This window comes from Danio rerio, chromosome 6 (genome assembly GCF_049306965.1).
Source record: "Danio rerio strain Tuebingen ecotype United States chromosome 6, GRCz12tu, whole genome shotgun sequence".
Classification (NCBI taxonomy): domain Eukaryota; kingdom Metazoa; phylum Chordata; class Actinopteri; order Cypriniformes; family Danionidae; genus Danio; species Danio rerio.
In genome coordinates this window covers 43,532,327-43,557,500 of record NC_133181.1, presented here as the reverse complement: position 1 = coordinate 43,557,500, position 25,174 = coordinate 43,532,327, and the positions used below count along the sequence as shown (strand labels likewise).

At 34.9% G+C, this 25,174-nt stretch overlaps 2 protein-coding genes across 14 annotated transcripts in view; one reads left to right on the top strand and one right to left on the bottom strand.

Annotated features, from left to right (window-relative positions):
- tgfa (transforming growth factor, alpha) overlaps nucleotides 1–8,150 on the bottom strand; it is an 18,664-nt gene extending 10,514 nt beyond the window's left edge. For 5 of the 11 annotated variants that reach the window (XR_012407143.1, XR_012407145.1, XM_073952409.1 and 2 more), the window contains exons 1-3: nucleotides 7,680–8,150; nucleotides 4,728–4,868; nucleotides 1,951–2,065 (exon numbers count right to left, since the gene is read on the bottom strand). Coding sequence is in view for 7 of the 11 variants with exons in the window: in XM_073952409.1 (XP_073808510.1) it covers nucleotides 1,951–2,065; nucleotides 4,728–4,868; nucleotides 7,680–7,722 (299 nt within the window). In the remaining 4 variants the exon portion in view is untranslated. Of the gene's footprint in view, nucleotides 1–1,950; nucleotides 2,066–4,727; nucleotides 4,869–4,983 lie in introns of all 11 variants that reach the window. The other 6 variants (XR_012407142.1, XM_009302531.5, XM_009302530.5 and 3 more) reach the window with 3 other exon arrangements.
- A 1,731-nt stretch (nucleotides 8,151–9,881) lies between these two features.
- Nucleotides 9,882–24,942, top strand: slc2a11a (solute carrier family 2 member 11a). 3 transcript variants are annotated; one of them, XR_012408104.1, is made up of 14 exons: nucleotides 9,898–10,234; nucleotides 10,322–10,450; nucleotides 11,246–11,344; nucleotides 11,635–11,795; nucleotides 11,897–12,021; nucleotides 12,123–12,252; nucleotides 14,467–14,615; nucleotides 15,823–16,010; nucleotides 17,992–18,102; nucleotides 19,413–19,514; nucleotides 21,813–21,888; nucleotides 22,002–22,129; nucleotides 22,411–24,049; nucleotides 24,181–24,942. XR_012408104.1 is itself a non-coding variant. In XM_683764.11 (13 exons), exons 2-13 carry the CDS (start codon nucleotides 10,430–10,432, stop codon nucleotides 22,627–22,629), a joined length of 1,509 nt encoding a protein of 502 aa, XP_688856.2. In that variant the 5' UTR covers nucleotides 9,882–10,234; nucleotides 10,322–10,429; the 3' UTR covers nucleotides 22,630–24,942. The 3 variants fall into 3 exon arrangements, 2 of the variants coding, with proteins under 2 accessions (XP_688856.2, XP_009300884.1); XM_683764.11 differs by having other exon boundaries at nucleotides 9,882–10,234; nucleotides 22,411–24,942; XM_009302609.5 differs by having other exon boundaries at nucleotides 10,077–10,156; nucleotides 22,411–24,942.
- Nucleotides 24,943–25,174: the final 232 nt, after the last annotated feature.

The window sequence follows — 25,174 nt, the reverse complement described above, 5'->3', positions numbered from 1 at the left end:
ATTGAAAACACTCTTGATTAACCATAAGGTTACCAGAATATTTATCCTTTGTGTGATGTCACTATTCAGGCATAAGAAATAATATTTCTAACTTTAAAGAAAGATTAATTGTATTTTTGGTATACACAGTTGAAATCAGAATTATTAGCCCCCTTTGATTTTATTTTTCTTTTTTAAATATTTCTCAAATTATGTTTATCAGAGCGAGGGAATTTTCACAGTACATCTGATATTATTTCTTTTATCTGGAGAAAGTCTGGTTTGTTTTATTTCAGTTAGAATAAAATTAAGGTCAAAATTATTAGCCCCTTTAAGCTGTATTTATTTTCGATAGTCTACATACAAACCATCGGTATACAATAACTTGCCTAATTACCCTAACCTGCCTAGTTAACCTAATTAACCTAGTTAACCTTTTAAATGTCACTTTAAGCTGTATAGAAGTGTCTTGAAAAATATCTGGTAAAATACTATTCACTGTCATCATGGCAAAGATAAAATAAATCAGTTCCAAGAAATGAGTTATTAAAACTATTATGTTTAGAAATGTGTTGAAAAAAATCTTCTCTCCGTTAAAGGGAAACTAGGGGAAAAAAATAAATAAGGGGGTTAATAATTTAGGGGAGGTAATAATTCTGACTTCAACTGAATATATGATGAAGACTATAAAGTGTTTTACATTTGATTATTAAATTTGTGTATCTTTCTGAATATTGCTAGACTTCCAGAAAATCCTGAAGCACCATATATTTAATTTGTACAGTATCATTGCTCTACTGTATTTCTGAATGTTTGTGATTGGTCTATTATACTTTATGTAGATGCACTCTCTTATGAAATCACCCCAATATACAGAAAATTATGAATTGTTTCCAAATACAGCTATTCATTTCATCTGGTGAAATTATATATTCAGTATCGCAATATATATTGTAGAAAAATAAAATATTGTCTGTTTTTTCTAGTATCGTGCTGCCCTGATATGCAATGTTAAGTCTGGATTATAATTTATCCTCTGCATGTGTGTGTTTTTTTTTTTTTTTTGTGACTATGAGGCTTTTTAAAGGATTCAGGGATAAGAAATTGTACAGTCCCAGTACAATAAAATATCACATTGTTAAATTTTTACAATATTGTGCAGGTGTATAATAAAAGGTACATTTTAAAGACAGATTTGTTGTGAGCTCTGAGGTTGTTAATTTGTTATTCATGTTTTTTAATAATCACCAATTCAACTATTGTAACACTACACTATCAATAATGCTCTACCGAAAACCCTCCAAAAGAGGACTGCAAGTAACATACTGTATCCTATACACTTACAATATGTGTGTATTTAATTATAAAATATTTTTTACACACATGCATATTATATATTAAACTTGAAATATAATGTTTCTATAGGTACAGCTTTAAATTAATTGCTTTATTTTTCCCCCATTTGTTTTTCCTTTGACTGTGCCATTTGAAATACCTTATGTACTGTAGTTTTGAAACTCATTAAAGATGTTTAGTAGTTAGTTGGTTTGGATCATGACTTATTAGTTATAAAGCTTTAATGGAGGATTTTTTTTTTAAACTCTGCCCTGCGGTGAAAATGCTCAAATAAATACTCTACTGCAAAACTGCTAGTAAATAATAAAATGTTTACCGGATGTGCTCTTCAGAATCTTGCCAGAAGTAATAAGTAATCCAAGTACTTTTGCCAAGAATTTTAACAATACGATGAATTTAGACATGCATATCTCCTTACATAAACATTATTTCTACATAGTTTGGAAGCACGCATGGTGAACTCACGAAACTTAATCAAATTTGAAAGTAAAGCTCCAATTTGAACATTAATACTGTTAACAATGAAGAGATGTCAGGTAAAACACAATCAGTGCAATGCATTTAAAACAACCAATTATTTCGATTCAGCATGAAAAAGAGAACTTCAGAACTTACACACATGCAGGTGTTTCCTCCAGGATGAGAAAACGACATGTGCCATGAAAACAGAAGTGGCTGTGGGAGTCGGGACAGTCATCAAAGTGAGAGTGGACTGCAGCTGCTATAAATTCTTCAAGAACAAAAAAAAAAGCTGGGTTATTGCTAAAGATCTATGCTTGGGTTCTTTGATTTTGCGAGGCCTCTAGAGCCACTTGATCAGATTCAAGACCTGTAAAAAGATGATGCCAACCATCCAAGGACTTTGAGGACAATACATGCACAGTACACTTCACGGAACATGTACATCACTTTTTTTTGAAAGGACACTATATACACTATATAACTGCAGGTTAACTATGTTTGTATATGATGTCTGCACTACACACAACTCTTTAACTGTTCTGATATAGATTTTAAATGCAATAATGTGCATTCAATTAATTGAAATTGAACTAAAATTGAAAGGCCTTGTGACCATTATTGCGGTTGCCTCTTAGTTCATTATAAATTTATAAATGACAAGAATTTAGTGGTAAAATAAGTAAAGAAATGAAAGGAAGACAAGAATTCCCAAGTTCTCAGCCAGGTTTCCAATAGGAATTAGAGGATTTGATATTATCTAGAAGATCACAGCCCTTTAGATTCTATTATTTCAAGACCATCCGGTTTCTCAGACTTTATCCACCCTAAGGCTACACACTTGATCTAAAGAGAGTAAAGACATTGTATAAGACAAGAAAGAGTAAGATTCATCCAGGGCTACCATTATGATCTGAGGGGCTTGTTTTTAAACTGGCAGAATCCCTTTTTCTAATTATGGTAAGCTTTGTCTACAAAGGGTATTTACAGTGAATGAAAACTGTCTGCTGTACAATAAATGAACTAGTCCACCATTATTATGTCTTATTCCAAACCAAGTCAGCCAAACCAAGGTGTCACTATAGCACTTAAGAGTCATGATGAAACAGAAGTAGCTACTGATTTCTTTTTCAGTATTGTTAAGCACAGTAGCCAACATCAAAGTATTATAAATTATTCATAAAATTCAGAAATAACCAAAAGATGAAGACTTGGCTATTTTTTTTATTGATTTGATTGATTTTGGTTGGAGAGGTCCATCAGACTAGGAAGTAGGAACTATACTCTCATTCTGGCAAAATAATCAAGTAACTTTGATGCCATACCATGGCTGCAGGAGGTGCAATTATGTTACGCATAGTGCTGTCACAATACTGTATTTCGGTTCCAATAGGTACAAAAATTTTAAAGACGTCCATTTCCTGCTAACATTTAGGCGCTGTTGATTGCGTTCTTATGCCTTATTTACACTAGCATCGTCTTTGTAGCTGCCTGTCGATCTGCAAACACAGATCTGTGTAGGTCTTCAGCATGGATAATACAACCGGCCTCCAAGTGAGCTGAGAGAAGATTACATGAGTTCTACTAGTGCTCCTATTGGCTGTCGCTCAAGGAAGTAGCTCTTCATTTGCATAAAGTTGAAGGATTCTAAACCAACAGTTGCTCGCATAGATGGAGGTCAACAGCAGTCACTCGCTTTCTGTTGAAATAAATGGCAATTGTCGCTTTGCCGCTTTGAGTTGATTGTAGTGTGAATTAAGCACTGCTGATTTGCCATTGTGTTCACATGCTCAACAGAAATGACAGTGATTGGCTGTGTAGGTAATCGGTTAACTGCTGTTTACAGAGTGCAAACACAGATAGACACTGGAGCTGTTTAAAGCCACTAAAATCAGCTGATCTGTTTTTGAGCTGACATATGAGCGAACCACTGATGAATCGGCTGATATTTGTGGATTTAAACTCCTCCAATGTCCATGTATCTGTGTTTCACAGCCAATCACAGTCATTAAGCATGCGGACACAATGGAAAATCAGCAGTGTTCAAGTATGTGCTCAACAGCGCTCAAATGTTAGCGGGAAATGGACGTTTTTAAAACTTTTTTACCGTGACAACACTAGTTACACAGCACCTAAATATTGGCTAACTTCTGTTAATATAACCAACATGTATACCTGCTTTCACAAGGAATATGGCTTGCAAGGTGCAACATCGGAGACATTTGTGTGAGATGATTCAAAACATATTTACTTTGGTGCAGATCCTGAAATGTATTTACGTAAATACACAGAAATTTGCCGACTTTCAGGCACTGCATATGTGCCTGCTGCAGCCATGGTACAGCAGCAAAGTTCTTTGATTATTACACCAGAATTAGAGTATAGTTCCTAGCTATATCAACTTAAAAAATAGCTACTTTTCATTTCAGTATAAGATTCATCTACAAAAGCATCAAGTTTTAAATAGGAAAATTTTCAAAAACATTTTAAATGAGATGCTAATGGTCTAATTGAATTCAATATATTATGCTAAGCTAAGCTAAAATAGCTCTTGCCAGACCCAGAGATCGGCTGAATGGATTCGAAAATGGTAAAACTCAACTGTTTAACTTTAGAGAAGTTGTAAAAAAAAAAAAAAAAAAACTATAATATATTAAAAAAAAAAGTGGAGTGTTCCTTTAATAAGTGTTTCCTATAAACACAGCTTACATTTCCAAATACATCAAAATACAGTTTTAAGGTTAACTGGGATAAAAAGTTTAAAAAGTTAATTTAAATATTTAGCTTCTGAAATGCAGGAAACTAGCTCGCTTTCATAAGACGGCCATTTTATGTTGCATAATACATTAAATGTTACATAAACACGCATGGCATTTCATACCTACGAAACCTAAATTAACCCAAGCATAAAGAAAAGAAGAGGCGTCACATACTTCTGACTCGTGTGGTAGTAGTGGTGGTCGTGGTGCTGGTGGTGGTAGTGGTGGTAGTTGTTGTAGTAGTTGTTGTCGTGGTTGCAATAGTCGTCGTTGAGGTAGAATTCTCTTGCACCTGCCCATACGTAAAAAGGGAGCCTACAAATCAAACACAACATGCGTATATTCAACAGAAACTAGAAATGTTGACGATAACCAAGCAAGCAGATTACGACGAGGTCTTCAAAACGACCCAAATAACACAACCACTTACCCAAACGTGAAAACGAGGATCCAACAAAGTCAAAAAATGCCACATTCATAATGGTTACAGCAATGACAAAACCACGAAGCAACAGCATCACACACTAGAGAGAAAAAGGCTTGAGAGGCATTTAGCTCAAATGAGAAATAGCTACTCAAAGTCAACTAGCTTCAGACTCAGAGATTAATTAAAATGCCATGGAACAACAGTGGGAGTTTCTGACTTCTGACCTTAAGACTATTTTGAGAACTGCTACAGAGTAGGACTGGGTTAAGATAAATTAAAGTGGATTGTGATGCGGATCTCTCCGCATGCACAGGTAGGACACCACCATAGAAATCGGCCCTTACAATTCATGCTTACATCTCTGCCAAATGGCAAGAACATCACAAATCCCAAAATGTATTGCACTGTTCTAAAAGTTTCTTAGAGTGATGTTTTTGCACCATTATTGTTGAATAACACTGCAATGAGATCAATGAAAAAAAATTGCAGATGTCAAGAAAATGCTGATTATAACTTCCTTAATTCAACAATAAAAATACAAAAATATGTTTACTATTGTCATTAGCTTAACAACATGCTAATGCAAAACTGCAGAAACCAATCGGTTGAGTTGTAAAGTATATTTAAAAGGTTTCATGATGTAAAGGAAAAGTAGATGGGGATGTAACGCAAACATTTGGTTTTAATTCTATATATAAATTACTGAATATGCAATTAATAAGGCCTCTCAATTAATTCTCTCACATGCTATTCATTCTGTGTTTAATTAAAATGTCTTTATTTTAAGACCGAGGTAAAAATCTGTTATTTAAGCAAAGGTCATGCATAATGATTCACATGCAGGCCATCTCCATCTGTTTTATACCATTTCTAAAGTGTTCTGATTAGCCTCTAATATTTACTGCGGTGCTACTAAAATGGTTTGATGGGAGTCTGGGACCTCAAGGCACCTTTATATTCTATGTGCATGGGGCTTTTATGAAAATCCTTGTTAAATGAGAAAACATTATTTTTCATTGCACTGGAAACTTCTCGGAAATAGCTTTCCTGGTTACAAGAACACTTTAAGATTTAAAACATAGGCACCAGGCTGAAAGTATAGTGCACATAATATATTGATACATTTACCAAATGGAAGACTTGTTGGGGGCATGTTACTCTGGGTGCAGTTTCAGCAAGTAAACAGAAAATGAAATAATAAATCAAATACCCAAAAAAAAAAAAATTCCTGAACGAATGAATTCTTAAAGGGATAAATCACCCAAAAATGAGACTTTACTCACTTATTTATTACCCTCGAGTTATGCTTAAAAAACATTCATGTGCTACCCTTTTCTGCAGAACAAATTTTAGAAACTTGTAACTATTAACTTCCATAGTAAAAAACATACTATGGAAGTCAATAGTTTCGGTTTTCAAACATTTTTCAAAATTACTTCTTTTATATTCAACAGAAAATAAGAAACTCAAAGAGGTTTGTAGACAAGTGAAAGATGAGTAAACGATGACAATTTTAACTTTTGGGAAAACTCTCCCTTTACAAAATTGATGATATTTTGAAGAAAGCTGATAGCTCTGGGCAAAAGAACAGACATTTCTCATGATGTTCCACAGAAGTCAGCCAGCCATGTTTTGTAACAAGTAAATAACTAATATTAAAGTGTCTAATAAAAAAGTGGGCAAAAAAAGATTTTGGGTTATCTAGCCCTTTAATGTAAGAAAACCCTATTATTGCAAGCGTACACCTCCTAATGGTTTTCTTTACCAGCTGCCATTCCTTAATCATTGTTGTAACAAAATCGCATTCTGAGAAAATGGGACCTCGTCTATTGTTGCAGTAGAGCTCAAGTTCCCATTGAATGTTATTTAGAAAGTAGAAAGAAAGTACATTATGGGGCATCAGGCAGGTTTAGAAACGCCTTGTCATGATGATCCAAATATAAATACTTGAACATTTGAAATGACAGAAAGCAACAGCCCGCATGATGTCCTGCTGATTGAAAAATACTACTTGAAACTTGACTTTCTCACATTAATACTGCTTGCTGGGTTAAGAACGTGCCTTCACTGTAGCAACAAAGGCATAAAGGAGAGAATGGCTCTATATTTAAACTAAGCTCAGTTAACCTCGTTAATGAAGGGTGCAAGACTATTGAGCCAGAGAAGCTGCTGGACAAAAAAGGACAGCAAACCACTGCTTCTAGCATGCATTACTCAGACTGACAGGACATCTGTCAAATATAAGCAAAGTTATTACACACTGGATATCCAAGTTCTTCACTACTAATGATGAGACTGAATGGTTTGTCAGGAAAAAAAAAACTTAGAATAAAGATTATTAAAGATTAGTGTCAAATCATAAATCAATAATAAAATATAAATGTATCATCAGTGGAAAAATCCTATGCACATCATTAAAAGCTTAATTCACAGCTCACATCTTTATATTCAGCGTCTGAAACTCTGAATCAACACTATTCTCAATTTAAATAAGTTAAAATTCAATTGAGACATGTTTATTTAGGCAAATCCTAAAAATCCAATGTTTTTATGTAAAATCATTTCATTCATGAAAAATAATTTATGAAAAAAAAAACTATACAATCGTTTTGGTCTTTGCATCTCTTGTAAACTTAAGTCTTACATTTTAATTTAAAAAACGTATCAAAAAGAACACAACAATAAACACTTGTACTCACCGGTGAGAAGGAATATTGTATCCCAAAAAGCACGATACATCATTATAAGGCGTTTGGGTGAGTTGTTGATGAAAGATTCTCAGCGTCGTCTTTTATATTAAAACATTTATCTTTGCCAATAAAGATGAAGGCACGCGCGTTTTCCTGAGATTGGCTAGTAGTAGTTATTACTGACCGTCCGTTGCACTGGTCAGAAATCTGATTTCCATATTAAAACTCTGAACGTCTTTCTTCATAGTTCCATGTCGCCTACTCGACACAAGACGCCATGCGTCGATCCAGGTATTTTGAACTTGACGTCAAACTTGAGCAACGTCGTCTTTCTGTTGACGTCATATGAAACGCTAACTATTTATTTCTAATTCACCATGATGTTAAAGATGGTAAAACAGGGGTGAAATATGGTTAAGTAGAGAACTGCTTTATAGATTACTCAGAGCGCAGGACTCTCCACACCCTGAACATCCTTCTGCTTTGCGTGCGCGCGCGCGAGTTAAAAGAGGAGTGCACTGCTGGGCTGGAGGACAGTTAACGTTAGGGTTTTAACACTTTTTATTTATTTATTTATTTATTTATTTATTTGGAAGTAAACTAAATAAATATATTTTGAATAATCTAACAATCATAAAAAATACATATAAGTAAAAACTTAACAGAACATATTTATTTAAGTAATATTTAGACCCATATTTGATATTGATTTATTTATTTGGAAGTAAACTAAATAAATATATTTTTAATAATCTAACAATCATAAACAAAATTACATATAAGTAAAAACTTAACAGAACATATTTATTTAAGTAATATTTAGACCCATATTTGATATTGATTTTTTTTACATTAGTCACATGAACCACCCTTCAATTTTTTTTTTACATTCCAGGGGTGCCAAAACTTTTTCGTGAGAGCCATGGGTTGAAGGTAAATATACCACCTATATTATATTAAAGTTGCCATGGGTAATTTTCTAAATTATTTCATAAGATTAAAACATAGAAAAAATTACTTTAAATCATAAGTAAAACATTTAAAATGATAAGTTATTGCAATAATTTTATAATACATTTATAGCACAGTGGATTTCCATGATGATTACTAGTCAAGCAGAACCTGCCTCTGCCTTAATTTGTCCTTGTGCGGGCCAAATCAAAGGGTACTGTGGGCCAACTTTTGTTGTCAAGTTTACCTTTACATGTGTGGTGTGGCATGATTTTTCCACTCCACTCACACGGGTATTTCTTTCATTTTAGACTGGATTACACTGAAGGCCAAAATGAGTTAGGATAACGCGTACTGTAACTGTAATGGAATAAAGAGGCTACTGGGACAGTCATAAAAGCAGGTCTATGGTACATTAACTCAGTAAAACAAATCTTAATTCTAACTCTCTAATTTGATTGACATTTTTTTTGTAATACAAACAGGCAAGAACATATTAATCCTGTGAATGAAAATTATCCAGGGTGAGGCAGTAGTGCAGTAGGTAGTGCTGTCGCCTCACAGCAAGAAGGTCGCTGGGTCGCTGGTTCGAACTTCGGCTCAGTTGGCGTTTCTGTGTGGAGTTTGCATGTTCTCCCTGCCTTTGCGTGGGTTTCCTCCTAGTGCTCCGGTTTCCTCCTCACAATCCAAAGACATGTGGTACAGGTGAATTGAGTTGCCTAAATTGTCCGTAGTGTATGAGTGTGTGTGTGCATGTTTCCCAGAGATGGGTTGCGGCTGGAAGGGCATCCGCTGTGTAAAAACTTGCTGGATAAGTTGGCGGTTCATTCCGCTGTGGCGACCCCAGATTAATAAAGGGACTAAGCTGACAAGAAAATGAATGAATGAAAATTATCCATATGATATATCAAAACTGTATTCATTTTTGTTTGTTTGTTTTTCTGATTGACTATCATTTGTTTTTACCAAATTTCTACGACGAATTCCATTGTATAGCAAAACCATGGTTATTTTGTGTTTACCGTAGTTCAGGCTTTTTATTTTCTTGTACTTCTTCTTCTACTTCTTCTTATCTTTGACTTGCTAATTTTTATAAAGGCAAAGTTTTCGTCTAGTTTTTGGGTCAGTTAATATAAACTTACAGCTGATTCAGAATTTATTTTATAAGTAAACCAAAATCGACTTTAGTCCTTCTAAAACGTGCAAACTTCATGAGTCCAAAATTATTTTAATGTTATGTTGCCCTCTAGTGGAATGAATAGATAAACTCAATATCATCTCAAATTTTACTACCATTCCATAATATTCCATAACTTTATTAGTGCCTAGTGCTGACTGAATCTAAAACCAGCTTAAAACTGTTTTCTTTTATTTTTTAAAGACATTAATATATGTTGCATAAATACTCTTTTTATGGTTTTACAGTAGGCTACCTGCAGTACAGTTGTAGGCATTTTCCAATAGGTGGAGTTAAACTAGTTTATATGATCTCATTACATTTAAATGGACCTGGACATTTAAATGAACACAAGCAAGTGCGTTTTATTCATCGGGAGCTCTCAAGAAAATCTGAAAATCAATTATAAAATTGTTTTACTTCATTTAGTCAAGAGGTTTGTTGGTTAAACTATACTGAAATTGCTTACTGGCTGTAACATTTGGAGACGCGTGTCTCACTTATTTTTACGCACCGTCCGCAGAACAGCGATGTCTCATGTAATGGCGAGAACAGAATAAACCCAAAGCTTCTTTCTCTATTTTCTTTGGATTTCAATCTCTGGAATTATCAGCACATTCGAAAGGACAACATGACAACAAAGGAGAAGAAGGTAAAATGTTACAAACGTCCTATTGCTAAAGTATTTCAGTAGTCTGAATTTTGTTCTTTAAGGGGTAGTTCACCCAAAAATGAAAATTCTGTTCAATTTACTCACATTTGAATTGTTCCAAATCAGTTTTTGTTTATTTGTTCTGTTGAGCACAAAATAATAAATTTTGAAGAACATTGGAAACCTGTAATAGTTGACTAGTATTTTAGCATTAGTACTTTACACTATAAAACCCAATAAGTTAAAGTAACTCAAACCATTTGAGGAAACCGATTGCAACAAACCATTCAAGTTCAAAAACTAATCCAAATAAGTACTGTGAACTTAATCCATTAAAGTAAACGAAGCAATCTAAGCACAGAATATCTCAATAAATGAAGAGAACTCAAATTAACTGAGTGCTGTAAAACACAATACATTAAGGCAACTCAAACCATTTGAGGAAACCGATTGCTAACCATTTGAATTAAAAAAAAAAATCTATATGAGTACTGTGAATTTACTTTGTTTAAGTTGAAGTAATTAGGTATTTAAATAATACATTTTTCCTCAACATTTTTGAGGGAAATTTTTAAGGGGTGAACTATCCCTTCAAATAAACAAGTTGCAAGTTTCTCTGTAAAGTTAATTTAGCTTTCTTTTTATTGGCATTTCAATGAACACTTAGTAATTTATGTGAAATACATTTGATTTGTGCAGCATAATAAAGTATTTGCATCACATCTTATGGTGCAATTGGGGATTTAATGCTAATTAGAAATACATTTTAACTATGCATTGTATTTATCTTATCAGGGTCATTCATACACTTTGGTTTTAATGGTGACATCTGCAGCGATTGGGGGAACATTACAATATGGATACAACCTGGCCATAATGAATGCACCGACTATTGTAAGTGATATCATAATATATTGTAGATGTTTCATTGTGTGTGTGTGTGTGTGTGTGTGTGTGTGTGTGTGTGTGTGTGTGTGTGTGTGTGCACGTGTGCGTGTGCATGTGTGTGTGTGTGTGTGTGTGTGTGTGTGTGTGAGTGTTTATATGTACCTTTTGATCCATCACATTGTGGTCCCCAAGAGTTTGCAATATCAATAAACTTTGACCTTGTGTGGACTTTTTTTTTTGTTTAGTTTAGTAAGTGTGTTAAGTACCTGTTTTTTGTTATGTGTTCCCTCCTGCAGTTTATTCAAAACTTTGTGAATGAGACATTTCAGGAGCGATGGGGAATACAATTGGGGGTTTATGAAGTCACACTCATATGGACCTTTATAGTCTCCATTTTTTCATTGGGGGGCCTTACTGGGGCCCTAATAGCAGGTCCAATGTCTGTACGTTTAGGGAGGTACGGTCACTTTTGTCAGCTTTTTAATAATATACAATGTTCACAAAACCTCAATGCTTCATGCTAATAATAATTCACCTTGCTGTGTTCTTGTTTCCAAGGAAGAAGACTTTGCTGCTTAACAATGTCTTTCTGTTATCAAGTTCACTGCTTGCACTGCTGAGCCGAACAGCAAAGTCATTTGAGATGATTATTATATCAAGATTTTTAGTTGGAATTAATGCAGGTATTGTGTTTATATGTATTTCGCCCATAATAGCATCATAAATGAACCCCAAATATTTTAAGACTGAGATATTGATAATGTTTCTTCCTTTTTCTGTTCAGGGATCAGTATGAATGTACAGCCTATGTATTTTGGTGAAAGTGCACCAAAGCACTTACGAGGAGCCGTGTCTCTATCCTCTGCTGTATTCACTTCATTTGGACTGGTTTTAGGACAGGTGGTCAGTTTGAGGTACGAATTATGTATATATTTGATGCAGTTCTGTTGGCTCATAAGAGATACTCTTCCTGCGATTTTAAGTTTGTTTTGTTTAATAATACTTTGTTAGGTACATTCAGAGTGTTATTTGTATTACTACACTGACAATTTCCTGTAGAATCTATGGTAACTTACTGGCAGCAGTTTGCCAGTAACTTACCGTATTATACTGCATTTTTTTACAGCACCATTTATCTTGCTGTATATGTATTTACAGTATTGTATTTACTGTATTTCCTGTAAAAATATGCAATTATTTTTTCACAATACAACTGTAAAACACAGTGACATACTGTGTAACTGTCCTACAGCAAAATTTGGTTCAAATTACAGTTAAATATTGTGTAATTTACAAAACTGATCATTGGTAGTATAATTTTTAAACACAAAAATTAGTCGAATTAGTATGTACATCTATGAAATATACTTGAGTAAACTTATACTGAATGAAAGTATAAGTGTACGATAACTGGCGAATGCATGTGTTCAGTCTTTTGATATCTTTATACGAACAAATATTTTAAAGTATTATTGGCTTGCTTTCGTTTTTACTCTTTAGACCGAGTAGCTTAATTAATCTATTTTAAAGAAGAGCTACAGTAACTAGTAACAAATTATCAGTATACCTATAAGTTCACTTATACCTACAGATGAGAAACGTACACTCACCGGCCACTTTATTAGGTACACCTGTCCAGCTGCTCCTTGATGCAAATTTCTAATCAGCCAATTACTTGGCAGACACACAATGCATTTAGGCATGTAGACAGGGTCAAGACAATCTGCTGCAGTTCAAACCAAGAATCAGAATGGGGAGGAAAGGTGATTTAAGTGACTTTGAACGTGGCATGGTTGTTAGTGCCAGAGGGGCTGGTCTGAGTATTTCAGAAACTGCTGATCTACTGGGAGTTTTAGGCACAACAATTTCTAGGGTTTACTGAAAAAGAGCAAATATCCAGTGAGCGGCTGTTCATTGGGCGCAAATGCCTTGTTGATGTCAGAGGAGAATGGCCAGGCTGGTTCGAGCTGATAGAAAGGCAACAGTGACTCAAATAACCACTCGTTACAACCGAGGTATGCAGAAGAGCATCTCTGAAAGCAAAACATCCAACCTTGAAGCAGATGGGCTATAGCAGCAGAAGACCACACCGGCTGCCACTCTTGTCAGCTAAAAACAGGAAACCAAGGCTACAATTGTCATAGGCTCACCAAAATTATACAATAGAAGATTGGAAAAACGTTTCCTGGTCTGATCAGCCTCAATTTCTGCTGCGACATTTGGATGGTAGGGTCAGAATTTGGCATCAACAACGTGATAGCATTAATCCGTCCTGCCTTGTATCAACGGCTAGTGATGGTGTAATGATGTGAGGGATATTTTCTTGGCACACTTTGGAGTGGCACCCATTGAGCATTGTGTCAACATCGAATCATCTCAGTCTGGTTTCTTGAACATGACAATGAGTTCTACACTGTACTCAAATGGCCTCCACAGTCACCAGATTTCAATCCAATAGAGCACCTTTGGGGAAAAGGACATTCGCATCATCGATGTGCAGCCGACAAATCTGCAGCAACTGCATAATGCTATCATGTCAATATAGACCAAAATCTCGGGTAAAAATTTCCAGTACCTTGTTGAATCTATGCCACTAAGGATTAAATCAGATCTGAAGGCAAATAGGGTTACAACCCGGTACTATTAAGGTGTACCTAATAAAGTGGCCGGTGAGTGTAGATGTAAACTAGTTGTTTACGCATAGGTTACTAGTTAAGTATACACTTAATAGTGTTCATCTATAAACTTAAGAGTGAGACATTTTCAGTGCTTGGAGTTGGAAGTAATATACTTACCAAGGTATTACATTGATTTTAGAATACTTGCTACATTAGCAAACTCACTATTGCTGTGATTACATACTTATACTACAATATAGAAAAATAATTACTAGATCTATAATAAAGCCTAGGCCAAAAAAATATTTGACAATGCGGTTATTGAAGGACACCCAGACTGCTTTCAATTTCATAAACTCATTAGAATCATTTAGAATGTAGTTTTTAGTGGTTGTAAAATGATTATCTATTCCAGAGAGAATGTGATTTGGGAGACAGGTAGGAACTTTAATTTTGTATACAGAAGTACACACAACTTTATCATGATTTTAAAATGTGTGTACGTTTCAGAGAGTTGTTGGGTAGTGAGCCATATTGGCAGTACTTATTGGCAAGTAATGCCATCCCAGGCTTCATCCAGCTCCTCACCTTGCCCTGGTTCCCAGAGAGTCCCCGTTACCTCCTTTTTGACTGTAAAGACAAGGAGGCCTGTCTTTCAGGTATTTTTATTTATTTTTTATTTTTTGTGTTCAATAGACATCTGATAGACGTCCAAACATAGACGTTTTGCTAAAACAAAGCTAAATTTAGACATTGCTAATAGACACCTAACAGTAGTCCAAAAATAGACTAGTCATCATACAGGCTAGCATGTGAAGTCTGTCTGATCTGTTTGATGGATTGTACATTTTTGTTCTCTTGTTAGATGTCTTAAATTTTTGTCTAGATTAAATCTCTTTTAAAATTGAAATACACTTTTTACCTGACTATGTATAAAGCACAATAAAAAATGGGGGTTAAAGACGAGAAGTCCCAATTTGGTGTATGTAGTAAATTACTTTTACAAAAGTGATTTTAAATGCAATGAAAACATGAAATGTTAATAAATAACTACTATGAAAGTAACTGTCTGGGTGAAATAATTAATAATAATAATATATATATATATATATATATATATATATATATATATATATATATATATATATATATATATATATTGTGATCTCTTTCTTTCAAACTGAGTGGTTTGAAGGAAAATATAGCTAAATCTAAAGATTTATAAAGATAGTTCAGCCAAAAATGAAACTTTCTTCACAATTTACTCATGCTCAAGTAGTTCTAAACTTGAATGAATTTCTTTCTTCAGTGAAAATATTGAGGGAAAAACCGCCATTGACATCCATAGTGATAACAAAAATACTATGGAAGTCTATTTTTTTCAAATATTCTTCAATAGACCTTCCTTTGTGTTCAACAGAAGAAATAAAACTCCAGCAGGTTTTGGAACAAGTGGAAAAGTTTCACTTTTGGTTGAAAAATCCCCTTAAAACGACAATTAATATGTATTTTGGGACCATACGGTGGCCTTTAAACAGTCTTTCAGTTCAATATGTCATTCTTGCTATACTTTTTTGTATACTAACTATTGTTACATTGGCTGACATTTAAGAGTCTTCTCAAAATGATTAGATTTATGGTATAATGGTATAGTCATGAATGTTTTGATGTTCGAAAAGTCCTTTTATCTTTGACCAATGTACTTTACCCACTTCTGGTCTAAGTTTGCAATGCAGTAAAAGCGAGTCCTTCAATTGAGCAGCAAAAAGCAGTACAACTAAGAAACTAATAAAGATTATGAGTCATGAGAAATCTGTGACAACATTTATTTATCTCATTCTGCTATTTTCAAAATGTCTTTCATAGCACTGAAGCGTCTGCGAGGCTGTGAGGTGCGGAGAGAAGAGCTGGATGAGCTTCTGCAGGAACAGAATGAAATCAAAAGCGATCGTGCCAAGCAGCCGTGGGATCTGTTGACTGACCGCAGCGTCCGCTGGCAGCTGATCTCGGTGGCCGTCTTGAGCAGTGCCATGCAGCTGTGCGGTAATGATTCGGTGAGACCCTGCATTTGTCCAGTCCTGTGCTGTCCTGTGTTGGAAATTTAATCTCCGGTGCTTTGCTTCATGAGCTGTATATTAACCAAAGAAAGAACACCCAGCAGTTCACAAGAATAAATGCTGATGTTGCTGGCTTTACGTTAATATTTGCTGGAATGCTATTGAGATATTTTAAACTTTCAGTTCATCAAAGAATCCTAACAATAATGTTACAATACAATACAATATATTTTTTACAAAGCACATTTAAAAGCAACCAAAGTTGACAAAAGTGCTGTACATAGGAGTACTAAAGGCAAAGAAAAAAGTTCAGTACTGTGTAATGCTTTGAAATCAGCTTGAAATGTCTCATGGATCAAATTTAAAGTCAAATAGGTTTGTAAATGAGTCAAAAAACTTTCTCAAGGATCTTTAAAATAAAAGGAAGATTAGAAATAGGCCGAAAATGTGACAGAAGAGGCTGGATCGAGGTTTGGGTATTTGAGATATTGTGTCACTACATCACATTTAAGTCAGTTAGTGAAGGAGCCTGTATACTAATTTATTTGTTGATAACCAATAGCAGGCCAGGACCAATTGTATTCATAATATGTTTAAAGAAAAAAGGTGGGATCATATCCAGAGGACAGATGGAATGTTTCATGCTTTCTACATAATGAGATTTTATATAATAACAATAATAATCAGCACAATTGTTACTGCTGTTTCAATATTTCTAAATGTTTTTTGAGCAACAAATCAGCATATCAGAATTATATCAAGAGAATCATGTGACTGATGATCATCATATTTCGGTCAACTTCTGTAGTGGTAAACGGGTTTTAAAAAGCAAGAAAAATGTCTGCAAAGGAGGACAAAATATTGTGATTAATGGTCAGGTGAGTGAAGGATGTCAATTTGTTGTCATTCTCTCAGTTGGTGTAAACCAGAGATCACCAAACTTGTTCCGGGAGGGCCGGTGTCCTGCAGATTTTAGCTCCAACCCTAATCAAACACACCTGAACAAGCTAATCAAGGTCTTAGGTATACTTGAAACACCCAAGCAGGTGTGTTGAGGCAAGTTGGAGCTAAACCCTGCAGGACACCGGCCCTCCAGGAACAAGATTGGTGACCCCTGGTGTAAACTGTAATAAGGAGTTTCTGTATATTATTTTTTTAACTAAAACAATTGAGTTTCATTATTATATTATGTGTAATATATTAGTATTATTAGTAGTATATGATTATATGATCATATTTAAATGATTTATGAGTAACTGAAGGTGTCATTGCAGGCTGTGAAATCTTTGGTGGTTGAGAGAGCTCAAATGCACTGCAAGTTAAGAAAACACATGAAGAAAAACAAATTGAGAAAACATCATCAATTTAGATTCGCACATAAATTCTCACAACACATGCAAATACAGAAACGCACTGCAAATAGTGCAGACCATGATAGGAATATGTCTGGGGACCACACAAGTGATGAACCAAGCTGCATCCTGTTCAGAGTCAGTGTTGTCTGGTGATCTGAGAAGTGAGTTAATTTGCCAGATTATTAAGGATAAAAATGTTTAATGTACAGTTTCAGAATTTGCATGTGTGAAACATATTAAACATTTAACTACTGAAGTACTAAACACAACTGCCACTGTCCTTGTATAGCTGGTTAAAAGTTGACAAAACAGACAAAAACAGCAGGTTTATAGAGAATTGTATCTCCCTCGTCTATCTGTCATCCAGCCCACCAAAACATATCATTCAGATGAAAACAGAATCTTAGAAAAAATTTTCCACTGAGAAACTAAAACAGCAAATGATTGACTTGCCTTGCATAAAGCTTTGGTAAATCTTTCTTGTACCCAAAACTTCTTACATAACTCGAAACGCCTCAGAAGGATTTCAGCCATTAACCCTGATGTGTTTTGATTTGTTTGTTTTTTTGCAAACTCATCATTTCAAAAAACTCTAAACCCCTTTTTTCTTTCATATTCCTCAGATCTACTTCTATGCATCATATGTCTTCCAAGAAGCGGGTATATCTGCAGGACAGATCCAATATGTGACCATCGGCACCGGGATGTGTGAATTTACTGCTTGCATCCTGTGTGTGAGTCTTACGTTCTTCTGTTATCAATTATGTAACCATCCCAGATTAACACAGCCAGTCTTTTAACCCACTTGTACAGTGTCAGTGAATTATTTCATCCAAAATATTAGCCTGATCAGTCAAATATTTTTCTGAGATCATTTATTTGGAGTAACCTGGTTAATGTGACTATAAAATATTGGTAACACTTTACAATAACAGTACCTAAATACCCAGCAAGTATTTTTTTGTTTTTAAAAGATGTCTAATAGATGTCTAATAGACGTCTAAACATAGTCTTCTTGGCTAAAACAAGGCTAAATTTAAGCTGTCAGTGAAAATCTAATAGACGTCTAAGAATAAGCCAAAACTAGACTAGTCATCAAACAAACAGAAATGAATGACTACACATATAAAGTCTGTCTAATCTGTCTATTTGACGATTAGTCTAGTTTTGGGCTAGATTTTCAGTGACATCCGAGGTTTAGCCTTGTTTAGCCAAGCTGTCTACATTTAGATGTGTATTAGACATCTACTAAACTCAAAATTGTTTGCTGGGTACTAATATGCAAGCTAAACTTTACCAAAGAAAACACACCAAGTGCATATTTGTTAATTATTGTATTAATTGACACTTTAGTTTAAGCTAAATGTAACTCACTCTCTGAGAAAGAATATTATTTAAAAGTGTAACTTGATCAACATGAACTCATCACCTATGAATGTATTATGCTATGACTTTACTTGGAGGGGCACATTGTCATTTACTCATTCCTAACTTATAAAATGTTGTGTTTAAACTGTTCATTATAAACACTTTTCTATAGTTTTTCTATGTAAACATGCACTCGCCTGTCAAACGTGATCGATATGTTAAACACAGGAGTTGTTAAGAATCAGTTAATAAAAATGTGCCCCTTCAAGTAAAGTCATATGATACAATGACAGGTTCATGTGGGTCAATGTAGGTGCACTTTTAACTTACTTAATACCAATGTGTTAATTAATACATTAATTAACAATTCTAAAAACAAGCCATTAAGGTATAGGTTCATCATAACTTATCATTAATTCATTATAATGAACATTTAATTTACATATTAATGAATTAATGATCACTAATGAACATTGTAATTGTACTGTTTTTGTAAAGTGCTACCAAAATAATTACTGTTTAATAATAATAATAATAATAATTACTGAATAACGTGGCTACACTTGAACGTTAAATCTGTGTGTGTGTGTGTGTGTGTGTGTGTGTGTGTGTGTGTGTGTGTGTGTGTGTGTGTGTGTGTGTGTGTGTGTGTGTGTGTGCATGTGTGTGTGTTCAGAACCTGTTAATAGAAAGGCTGGGTAGGAAGCTGATGTTGATGGGCGGTTATGTTCTGATGACAGGATGGGCTGTAGTCTTCACTGTGGCTCTTTCACTTGAGGTGTGTATTATTAAAGTTCCTTTAAGGCAAGTAATTTCACTCTGCGGCCATCTTTGTAACGCCTCTCGGGCAGTATGCTCGGGCATTCTGTCTGAATGGGGAAACATTAAATTCTCCAAAACTGTTTGCCAAGCTTATGATTACATTACATATTTGCAATCACCAGTAAAATTAAGCAACAATTATCTCATAAGTTTTGCTTCTAAATATAAAAACTAAATTCAAATGTGCACTCGAAAGGAATGAGATCACGACACCAACCTCGTTTATGGCCGTGTTACACATCATCCTCTGATAAATGCATCATCTGATCGCGCTCTTCTGAAGTAATCCACAACTTGGTCTTGATGGTAAATTTCCTCCAGAAATGACAGCAACTATTTGTTTACAAGTCTGTGGGGCGTTTAAGTAGCTGCTGTCATGTGATGTGCATTTGACAAAAGGGAATGCACCGCGCGTTCTATTCAAACAAATTACAAAACCAACAAACCAGTGCATTTGTTGACCACCAAACTGTCAATAAAGCACACGTCTGTTCCGAGCTTTTTCCCCTGAAAAACATCAGACTATAGAGCGATCGCTAATTCACCATATTGACCATTACACTTTTTCCATTCAAAACTTTACGAGTGACATGTCTTGTGTATTCTGTAGTATTTGGTATTACTCAGTGTTGCTTGAACCCGTTTTCCCTTACCTGCCAGAATGTGGCAAGTGGAAGGTTATGTAAAAGTGTGCATGTTCAGACACTATAATCTGCATTTGTACAGTGTGCTCTCTAGGTAATGTCTAACCTCAAAGTGGATACTTAATGTCCAACTTTAGTCCTCTTGAATGTGGGACTGAACAGAAGTCATTTTCAGTTAACGATGACTGGCTACTTTAGATATAAGTTATGCTGTCATTCAGCAGATATTTTAATGTTTGTGAAAGAAGTCTCTCATAAGCACAAAGGCTGTATTTATTCAATAAAAATACAGCAGATATGTTTTATTTTGAAGTATTATTACATCTTTTTTTGTTTTTAATCACAATTTAAATAGAAATAAATAGAATAAAAAAATTTACCATTATAAAATTTTCAAAAAAGATCATGTCAAACAGTACACAATGTAATAATATACTGCTCTTGAAGAAATTTAAGAGACAACCTCAAGTCAATGGATTTTGAATGTGTTTTGTGTAAAATGTTCATTTGTGTTTTTTTCCCATGAATGATTGATAATTCGCCTTTTAAATTTCTAATAAAAAATAAAGTAAATACTTGCAAAAAATAACAATTAGTCAGTTGTAATAAATATGATTTCAGACCTTAAATATTGAGTGATAAATAAGCATACTGTATATACATGTATATATACACTCACCAGCCACTTTACTAGGTACACCTTACTAGTACCGGGGTGGACCCCCTTTGGCCTTTAGAACTGCCTTAATTCTTCGTGGCATAGATTTAACAAGGTACTGAAAATATTCCTCAGAGATTGTGGTCCATTTTGACATGATAGCATCACACAGTTGCTGCAGATTTCCCGTTCCTCCACATCCCAATTGTGCGTTATTGGATTGATATCTGGTGACTATTGAGGCCATTTGAGGACAGTGAACTCATTGTCATGTTCAAGAAACCAGTCTGAGATGATTTGCGCTTTATGACATGGCGCGTTATCCTGCTGGAATTAGCAATTAAAAGATGGGTACACTGTGGTGATAAAGGGATGAACATGGTCAGCAACAATACTCAAATTCTGACCCTACATCCCAATCCCGCAGCAGAAATCGAGACTCATTAGACCAGACAATGTTTTTTCAATCTTCTATTGTCCGATTTTGGTGAGCCTGTGTGAATTGTAGCCTCAGTTTCATGTAAATATGAAAATATTTTGAATTGGCCTATTGTCATTTTTCTGCAAATAAATTAGTTTCTCTCATCATTTCCAGTATACAATAGCTTTACATAGGTTTATACAACATTATAACATTACCAAGGTACTTTCAGTGTCATATAATCCTTCAAGAATCAACATAATATGCTGATTTGGTACTCAAGAAGATTTTTTTTCATAATTTTTAGTGATGAAAGCAGACGTTGACGTTGACCGTTTAATAAAATCTTTTTTTTTAAATAATAGAAAAGTGTTGATTTGAGGTTTTATTTTTATAAAAAAAAATTCTACAACAATTTTAAGCTTTTACTTCAGTCAGTTTAAAAAATAAAATAAAAACAATAAAGAAGGATAAATGTCATGATAAAACAAACACCTGTTATATTTCATTTTTGCTTCCTCTTCCCAATAGAATATTGTTACCTGGATGCCTTACCTGAGCATGACCTGCATCTTCACTTACATTCTCAGCTTTGGCATGGGTCCAGGTAAATCACAAAATCCTGACATACAGTATGATGTTAATCTAACCAGTACCACAGTGTCATGTCTATGCTTTGCCAGAATTGTCAACAATGTGCTTATTTTCTTCATATGGTAGCTGGGGTGTCTGTAATCCTTCCGACTGAGATTTTTAACCAGACAGCACGACCTGCGGCCTGCATGACGGCTGGATTTCTAATGTGGCTAAACCTCTTCATCATCGGCATGATCTTCCCTTTCCTTGTGGTGAGCGCGCTACAAAACCAGATATACTTATTTTAGCTACATTTTCAAAAGTACAGTAAGTGAACAAAACCTGTCTGTACAGTAAACAAAAATAAAACTTGACAGACTGACCTTTTAGATTATAAATCGCTATGTTACACACTACATGTAAAGTAATATTTTTTAAAAAAGCATAATATGAAGACTTTAACATCTAATTATTAAGTAAACTATTGATGCTTAATGGATTTTTGGATATTTTATTTTCTTCTACTGAATCTTCTCTGCTTTTGTTTTTGCAGAGTGGTTTAGGACAGTACTGCTTTGTGCCGTTTGGCACTGTATGCCTCGTGACTGCTACATATATTCACATGGTTCTACCCGAAACCAAGGGAAAGACCCTACCCATGATCACTAAAGAGTTTTACAAGCTCAACTACCGTGGACACAGGAAAATGGATTTAGAAGCTTCAAAAGCTCAATATAAACTTGGGGAAATCCTTCACTCCACTGCCTTATAGACTGCTAAATATTCTCAACAATAAATATATATTTTAGTACAATCATTTTAAACCTTTAACTTCCACTTAAAAAAACTTTGACCAATTTTTAGGTTAAACTATGATAATCCTGATAGCACCCTAAGCAAATTTAGGGTTTTGTGTTTTAATCACAACCCATGGACAAAAGGTCAACCTGACGGTTATGATGCCACTGGGTTAAACATTTGCCTTATAGTTTGTTGTTTTTGTTCAATGCGCCACCTGATGGATGTTCTGTGAACACATTTATTTGAATTCCAAGGAGACTTTTACGGCATACCATGGCTATGCCGTGACAGAAAATGCGGTGAGCCGCGGTAAAAAAAGCATTTTTATGGAAACATCTATATGCCGAGTTTATACTGCACAATTTTCAAAGTAGTCATGTCGCAGATGTTTTCACACAGCATGACTATCTGGGGTAGCATTCCGCCACTGCTGCGTTTACACTACAAGATGGATCGGCGACAGGGGATTTCACACTGCATGACTTTAGGAGAATTGCCAACAACGCTGTCTTAGTCCACAAACTACGCCTCACAACCAAACACAAGCGAGAAGTCATATGTAAAAAAAAATGGGAGGTCATGTAGTATTTCTTTTGTTATTAACCACTTTATAAGAAGCCTTCAGTGGGGTAGAAAATGTACTTAATTTGGTAACCTTGCTTTTAAAGAGAATTAGCAATTTCTCTCAAAAAGACACAGGTGCTGCTGCCAAATTTCCACTCGTTTTTCCTTGATTTCTTGGGTCCAGATAAACTGAAAATAAGCTGTCTTCTCTTTTAACTTCACCCCCAACCTCCCACTGGCCTGTAGATACCCATACTAGAGGATGCTGCTCTCTCATTGGCTGTAGCTAATCGCTGATGCTATTTCCAATTAAAAACACATTTCACACAGCATGATTTTATATCGCAGACAGTTCCAGATATTAAGCACACAAAATATCTGACGGGGGGCAGCGACTTATCGGTGATTCTCTCAGATCGCATCTTTGTTAGTTTACGTTGTGTGAACAAACACTGATTTGCGTGTGATTCCATGCGTTTGTCGGCAATTTCTCAAAGTCTGTCGGTGAGTCAAAATCATGCAGTCTGAACTCGGCATTAATTGGTCTTCATCCCACTGTTTACATCTTTACTGTGTCTGCAAAGACTGTACAATAGGGCCTATAAGATCCACAATAGACTTTCTGGATGGACACATCATTGTTTTGCTCTGTCACTCTCTAATGCTCCACCATTTCAAAATAACATTATGAACACAGCGATTAAACTGTACTATCAAATTTTAAATAGGGCTACCTTAGCAGAGCTTTGTGCTTTGGTACAAAATTATACAAGGACCGATCATTCCACTACACTCTCAGAAATAGAGGTATGTGATCTTTTTAAAAGGTACAAATTTGTACCTAAAGGGCCCTACTAATACCTCAAAAGTACATGTTAGTACCTAAAAAGAACAAAAGTGTTCCTCTTAGAATTTGTAGGTACTATAAGCCTTTGAGGTACCAGTATGGACCCTTTAGGTACAAATGTGTACCTTTTGAAAAGGTACCACCCCAGTGACAGCTCACGCACCTTTATTTCTGAGAGTGCAGATGTCTAACAAATAGATGTTTGCCATTGCCGGCTTTTAAAAACTGTTATGGACAGAGATCTTTCTTTTTTGTATTCACGAAAGCCTGGAATGAGATCTAACAACATCTATAAACAATACCAACGCAGAAGCTGTTTAAAAAAAAATCCCATACTCGTCATCTGATGATCAACTATCCCTGTAGCCACTGAGATAGTAGCCTGTTTCTCTTTATTTAGTGTGTTTGGTGATTGTTTATACTGTTCTCATGTGTTGATGGATGAGATGGTAAGGGTGTCTGTATGTTTTTATGTTCTGAGTCAGGCCCGATTACTATTTAATCTTTTCCTGTTTAAAAAATATAAATAAATAGTATGTGAACAAAATGAGCCAAGTATGAATTCACAGAATTTCAAAAACTATACCAAAATGACATACTTCTTCTGCTGATATTCTGAAGGGTGCATTTGATGGGGGCCATGGGGCCAATTGGTAGTGAACCAACACAACGGACACTGGCAGGTCACATGATATTGACAACAATCCAAATTACATCCAAAATTCATTAACGGATAATACCGATGTTTAAGCTATTGTATATTGAAAAAATTCTAATTGTAGTGATTTCCACTGTATGTGAATTTGGACAAACCTTGTCCTCCTGTTGTGCTCTTTTTGACTTGTAGATTAAATATTATTTTCTGCATAGGTAGACCAGTTTGCTTTGCACATTTAATTCATCCATTAATCATGCATTACTTTTATTCTTACCATGGTGTAGATCTCACACTCAAATGATCTTTGCTTTTTGTTCAAATCACTTATATGAAATGAGCTGAAATGTCCCAATTTTTGAGTTTTTTTTTTTTGGGACAATTTTTTGTAACCCAGGCTCATTCTGATTACATACCCCTATATACATTTCTGGAGAGAGCAAAATACGC

Bases quoted from the DNA above. Each gene is read 5' to 3' on its own strand.
- slc2a11a (XM_009302609.5), top strand. From the start codon at position 10,106: ATGATCTCATTACATTTAAATGGACCTGGACATTTAAATGAACACAAG. The intron at 18,103-19,412 runs GTGAGTCTTACG...GTGTGTGTTCAG, and splicing joins TTACTGCTTGCATCCTGTGT to AACCTGTTAATAGAAAGGCT. The intron at 19,515-21,812 runs GTGTGTATTATT...TCTTCCCAATAG, and splicing joins CTGTGGCTCTTTCACTTGAG to AATATTGTTACCTGGATGCC.